Below are 6,580 nucleotides of genomic sequence, written 5' to 3' on the forward strand. Positions count from 1 at the left end.
TTTTTTTTTTTTTTTTTTTTTTTTTTTTTTTTTTTTTTTTTTTTTTTTTTTTTTTTGCAATTTCATCCTTCCATTTTCAACCTCTTTGATTTATAATGGTTTATAATATAATGTTGCTTTAACATAAAGTCTTGTAATAAAATAAATAAAGTGCTACATAATTCCCTAATTATTTTATTCTCTTTCAAAAAAAAAAAGAAATTAAATTCTAACGCTAAAAACTCTAAAATACCATTTTTTTAATAACCGAGAAAAGACAGTATTTGAATTCAATTTGAGCATAGTTCAACTTGCTCGGTAAGATATTCAAATTTCTTTGCTATATTTGTTATTAAACGAAAAAAAATTATGCCAACTAGATGGGGTATTTCATATCAAAATTTGGTACGTACTTTCTTTGTTGATTTGACGTTACGATTGAGTATAGTGGAAAGAATAGTCCATATTACGAGCAAGAATAAGCATTTTGTTTTTAGAAATATATAGAAAAGCTTGTTCTAAATATGTTAATGATATTTTTATTTTTTATTTTGTTAATATTCTTTTTTTTTTTTTACAACATAATAAAAATATATACTTTATGTTATTTCAATGTATATATCGATATGTTGACAAAAAAGATTAATATTTTAGAGGTTATTGTTCTAAATATTTAGTTTTTAATTTGAATTATATTATGTGTTATAAATTTTTTTATATTTATGTTATTTTATTCTCATATGTGTGTTGCTAATAATTTTATTTCCCCAGCCAAAGTGGGATCTTACAATCTACCTTTTGAAGTCGAGTGTCCTCTCTGACACTCATTCATTCACTTTTTCAATCAATGTGGAACCCCCCAATCCACCCTCCCTTTTGAGCCCAGTGTTTTTGCTGGCACACCACCTTGTGTCCATTCCCCTTTGGGGCTTTGTCTCCTGGTTGGCATATTGCCCGGTGTTTGGCTCTGGCACAATTTGTGATATCTTATGCGCACCGTTACTAGATATTGTCCTCTTTGAGTTTTTCCTTTCGGATTTTCCCTCAAGGTTTGTAAAATGTGTCAACTAGGGAGAGGTTTTCACACCCTTGTAATGATGTAGGATCTCACATGATCCTAGTAATCCGAGTTTTCACACCCTCGATGTGATCCTAATAATCCGAGTTTTCACTCCCTTGTAATGATTTGGGATCTCACATAATCCTAGTAATCCAAATAAATTTTACAACCAAACTGAACTCAAACCAACCCTCTATTTTAGAGTTCTCGGTTGAATTGGTTTGTGATTTGATTACATATTTTACTTAGATTCAACGTCCTAATCATTTGTGTTAAGGCTTACTTGAATATCAATATTTATATAACTAAACAAATCATTGATTTTTGCTTTTGTTTTTCGAACAAGAACAGGAACAAGAACAAGAACAAAGATGTCGTTGAGTAGACCCAGCCCGTCCACAAACACAGGAGGATCCTCCTCCTCCTCCTCTTCACAATCAAGACACACTTCAAGAATTCTCACTCAAACCTCCATAGATGCAAAGCTCCACTCCCACTTCCAACACTCCGCTTCTTCCTTCGACTACTCTTCTTCAATCCATCTCACAGCCAACCCACCATCAACCACCACCACCCCCACCACCACCGCATACCTCCACCACATCCAACGCTCCAACCTCATCCAACCCTTCGGCTGCCTCATAGCCCTCCACCCAACCACCCACAAACTCATCGCCTTCAGCCAAAACGCCCCTGAATTCCTCACCACAGTCTCCCACACCGTCCCCACCATCTCCGACCGCCCTGTCCTCGCCTTTGGCACCACCCTCCATTCCATCTTCACCCCTCCCACCGCCACAGCCCTCCTCAAAGCTCTAGCCTTTCCCGACGTCACTCTCCTCAACCCCATTCTCGTCCACTCCAAATCCTCACAAAAACCCTTCTACGCCATTCTCCACCGTGTCACCGGTAGCCTCATCATCGACTTCGAACCCGTCAACCCCGACGAAGTCCCCGTCACCGCAGCCGGTGCTCTCCAATCATATAAACTCGCAGCCAAAGCCATCACTCGCCTCCAAGCTCTCCCTAGTGGAAGCATGGCCAGGCTTTGTGACACCATGGTTCAAGAAGTGTTTGAACTCACAGGATATGATCGAGTCATGGCATATAAATTCCATGATGATGATCATGGGGAGGTGTTCTCTGAGGTTACAAAGCCTGGACTTGACCCATATCTTGGATTGCATTATCCAGCCACTGACATCCCACAAGCTGCAAGGTTCTTATTCATGAAGAACAAGGTTAGAATGATTGTGGACTGCAAAGCCAAGCATGTCAAGGTGATTCAAGACCCAAATCTTGAGTTTGACTTGACATTATGTGGGTCAACATTGAGAGCTCCTCATAGTTGCCATTTACAATATATGGAGAATATGGATTCAATTGCATCTTTAGTTATGGCAATTGTGGTGAATGAGGAAGAACATGAAGAACAATTTGATCATAAGAACAAGAGAAAAAAATTATGGGGTTTGGTGGTTTGTCATAACACAACTCCAAGATTTGTTCCCTTTCCTCTTAGATATGCATGTGAATTTCTAGCTCAAGTTTTTGCAATTCATGTCAACAAAGAATTGGAATTGGAGAATCAAATTTTGGAGAAGAACATCTTAAGAACTCAAACGCTTTTGTGTGATATGTTGATGCGTGATGCACCATTAGGGATTGTGTCAAGGAGCCCTAATATAATGGATCTTGTGAAGTCAGATGGGGCTGCATTGTTGTACAATGATAAGGTATGGAGATTAGGGATGACTCCTAATGATTTTGAGCTTCATGATATTGCTTCATGGATTTTGGAGTATCATGTGGATTCGACTGGATTGAGTACGGATAGCTTGTACGATGCGGGGTATCATGGCGCGGTTTCTCTAGGAGACGGCGTGTGTGGGATGGCGGCGGTGAGGCTAGGTTGCAACGACATGATTTTTTGGTTCCGATCGCATGCTGCATCGGAGATTAGGTGGGGCGGGGCAAAGCATGAGGCGGGTGAGAAGGATGATGGAAGGAGAATGCATCCTAGGTCATCTTTCAAGGCTTTTCTTGAAGTGGTTAAGACAAGGAGTTTGCCTTGGAAGGACTTTGAAATGGATGCTATTCATTCTTTGCAGCTTATACTAAGAAACACTTATAAAGATAAAGAGATTAATAAAAGTTCAATACAATCAACACTTAGTGACCTGAAAATTGATGGGAGGCAAGAGATTGAATCAGTGACATGTGAGATGGTGAGGTTGATTGAAACGGCTAGTGTTCCAATTTTGGCTGTTGATGTGGATGGGCTTGTTAATGGGTGGAACTCAAAAATTGCGGAATTGACTGGAATTTGTGTTGACAAGGCTATTGGCAAGCATTTGTTGACACTGGTGGAAGATTCTTCGTTGGAAACTGTGAAGAAGATGTTGTTCTTGGCATTGCAAGGTAAGTTTTGATTTCATTTTATTCGTTAAACATTTACAACGTTAGGAATCACGACTTTTCACAATAGTATGATATTATCCACTTTAAGCATAAGTTCTCATAGCTATTATCCCCTCGAACAAAGTACACTATAGGAGCCTCCTCCGAGGCCTATGGAATCCTCGAACAGCCTCCCCTTAATCGAGGCTCAATTCCTTCTCTAGAGTCTTTGAACAAAGTACACCATTTGTTCAACACTTGAGTCATTTTTTACTAGACATTCGAGGCTCACAACTTCTTTGTTTGATATTTGAGAATTCTATTGACATGACTAAGTTAAGCTCATGGTTCTGATAGCATGTTAGGAATCACGACTTTTCACAATGGTATGATATTGTCCACTTTGAGCTTAAGCTCTCGTGGCTTAACTTTGGGATTCCCTAAAAGGTCTCGTACCAATGAAGATGTGTTCTTTACTTATAAACCCACAATCATTCCCTACATCAGTCAATGTGGGACTCCCTCTAAAAAATCCTCCTCTCAAGCTAACTTTGTTCGACACTTGAGTCACTTTTGACTACACCTTCAAGGGTCCTGCCTTCTTTGTTCGATATTTGAGGATTCTATTGACATGGCTAAGTTAAGGGCATGACTCTGATACCATGTTAGGAATCACGACTCTTCACAATGGTATGATATTATCCACTTTGAGCATAAGCTCTCATGGCTTTGCTTTGGGCTTTCTCAAAAGGCCTTATATCAATGGAGATGTATTTCTTACTTATCAACCCATGATATTCCTCTTAATTAACTGATGTGGGACTCCCAACCAACTATCCTCAACAATTCTTCCCTTGAACAAAGTACACTATAGAGCCTCCCCCGAGGCATATAAAGCCCTCAAACAGCCTCCCTTTAATCGAGGATCGACTCCTTCTCCGGAGTCTTCGAATAAAGCACACTCTTTGTTCAACACTTGAGTCACTTTTGACTATACCTTCGAGGCTCTCAACTTCTTTGTTCGACATTTGAGGATTCTTTTGACATGGCTAAATTAAGGGCATGACTCTAATACCGTGTTAGGAATCACAACTCTCCAGTATGATATTGTCCATTTTGAGCATAAGCTCTCATGGCTTACCAATAGAGATGTATTCCTTACTTATAAACCCATGATCATTCCCTGAATCAGCAAACGTGGGACTCCCTCCCAACAATCCTCGAACACACAACCCCATTAACTTTTGTGCTCTCTCTCATCAGGCCAAGAGGAGAAAAACGTCCAATTTGAGATAAAAACACAAGGCTCACACATGGAATCAAGCTCAATCAGCCTAATAGTAAATGCATGTGCAAGCAAAGACTTGTGTGAGAACGTTGTGGGAGTATGCTTCGTAGCACAAGACATCACCCATGAAAAGAAAGTGATGGACAAGTTCACAAAATTACAAGGCGATTACAAAGCCATAGTACAAAACCCCAACCCACTAATCCCTCCAATATTTGGGGTAGACGAATTCGGTTGGTGCACTGAGTGGAACTTAGCAATGGCAAATCTAAGTGGATGGTCAAGAGAAGAAGTGCTGAACAAGATGCTTTTGGGGGAAGTTTTTGGGTCATGCTGCCATGTAAAGAACCAAGAAGCCTTTGTGAATCTTGGGATTGTTTTGAACAATGCCATGAGTGGCCAAGATTCTGATAAGATATCATTTGGGTTCTTTGCAAGAGATGGGATGTTTGTGGAATGTCTTCTTTGTGTGAATAAGATAATGGATAGAGATGGGGAAGTGATTGGGGTTTTTTGCTTCTTGCAGCTTGCTAGCCAAGAGCTGCAACAAGCTTTGAATGTTCAAAAGTTGTGTGAGAGAACGGCTTTGAAAAGGTTGAAGGCTTTGGGATATATTAAGAGGCAGATCCAAAATCCTCTTTGTGGGATTGTTTTTTCGAGTAAGATGTTGGAGAGATCTCAGTTGGGTGATGAACAGAACCAGCTTTTGCTTAATAGTGGTGATTGTCAAAGGCAGATCTTTAAGGTTCTTCATGATTCGGATGATCTTGATAAGATTATTGAAGGGTATGTGTTTTTTTCTTGTCTTTGAATTACTTTTTCTTTTAAGAATTTGGTTTTTTTTGTGGCTCAACCGTTAGGAATCACGAACCTCTACAATGGTATAGTATGATATTGGCCACTTTGAGCACTTTTAGTTTTCCAAAAGGCCTCATGTCAATGGAGACGTATTCCTTACTTATAAACAAATGATCATTGCTTAATTAGCGGATGTGGAACTCCCCACTAATTGAGTTACTTTTTGACGACACCTTCGAGGCTCACAACTTCTTTGTTCGACATTTAAGAAGTTTATTGACATGGCTAAGTTAAAGGCATGACTCTGATACCATGTTAGCGATTACGAACTTCAACGTCAACTAATGTTTTCCATATTTGGATGCCTTTGTTCTTACGTAGTTAATTAACATCTTTGTGGGTATTGGTTGACAGCTTCATTGATTTAGAAATGGTTGAGTTCTCATTACACGAAGCATTAGTGGTATCAATTAGTCAAGTAATGATGAAGAGCAAAGGCAAAGGTATCCAAATAGTAAACGAGGTAGCAGAAGAGATCATGTCCGAAACCTTATATGGAGACAGTTTGAGACTTCAACAAGTAATGGCTGATTTCTTGTTGATATCAGTAAATTACGCACCAACAGGAAGCAGCATTATGGTTTCAACAAATATGACAAAGGATGAATCAGGGAAGTCAGTGAATCTTGTGCATGTGGAGTTCAGGTACAATAATCTAATACTCATTCAATGAAGAACATGTTCTTTGCTGAATTTGATGTGTTGTTTTTGTGGTGATTTAGGATAACATATGTCGGTGGTGGCATGCCAGAATCGTTGTTGAATGAGATGTTTGGGAATGATGAGGAGGCGTCTGAAGAAGGTTTTAGCCTTCTGGTGAGTAGAAAGTTGGTGAAGTTGATGAATGGAGAGGTGAGATATGTGAGGGAAGCAGCCAATTCAACCTTCATCATAACTCTTCAGCTTGCTGCAGCTCATAAATAGACAGTTGTGATGTGTTGTGCATGTTGTCTTGTTTTTTTTTTTTTTTTTTTTTTTTTTTTTTTTTTTTTTTT

At 39.1% G+C, this 6,580-nt stretch overlaps 1 protein-coding gene across 1 annotated transcript; it reads left to right on the plus strand.

The window, feature by feature from the left end:
• Window positions 1-1,410: 1,410 nt before the first annotated feature.
• Window positions 1,411-6,509, plus strand: LOC111454645 (phytochrome A-like). Its single transcript, XM_023096140.1, has 4 exons — window positions 1,411-3,460; window positions 4,703-5,513; window positions 5,940-6,230; window positions 6,308-6,509. Exons 1-4 carry the CDS (start codon window positions 1,411-1,413, stop codon window positions 6,507-6,509), a joined length of 3,354 nt encoding a protein of 1,117 aa, XP_022951908.1.
• Window positions 6,510-6,580: the final 71 nt, after the last annotated feature.

The sequence above is a fragment of the Cucurbita moschata genome, unplaced genomic scaffold (assembly GCF_002738365.1).
Source record: "Cucurbita moschata cultivar Rifu unplaced genomic scaffold, Cmos_1.0 Cmo_Scf00016, whole genome shotgun sequence".
Lineage (NCBI taxonomy): Eukaryota > Viridiplantae > Streptophyta > Magnoliopsida > Cucurbitales > Cucurbitaceae > Cucurbita > Cucurbita moschata.

What these genes read in the sequence shown, in the direction of transcription:
- LOC111454645 (XM_023096140.1), top strand. Translation starts at nt 1,411, where the DNA reads ATGTCGTTGAGTAGACCCAGCCCGTCCACAAACACAGGAGGATCCTCC. An exon ending in CTTGATAAGATTATTGAAGG is followed by an intron (nt 5,514 to 5,939) that starts GTATGTGTTTTT and finishes ATTGGTTGACAG; the next exon opens with CTTCATTGATTTAGAAATGG. An exon ending in CTTGTGCATGTGGAGTTCAG is followed by an intron (nt 6,231 to 6,307) that starts GTACAATAATCT and finishes GTGGTGATTTAG; the next exon opens with GATAACATATGTCGGTGGTG.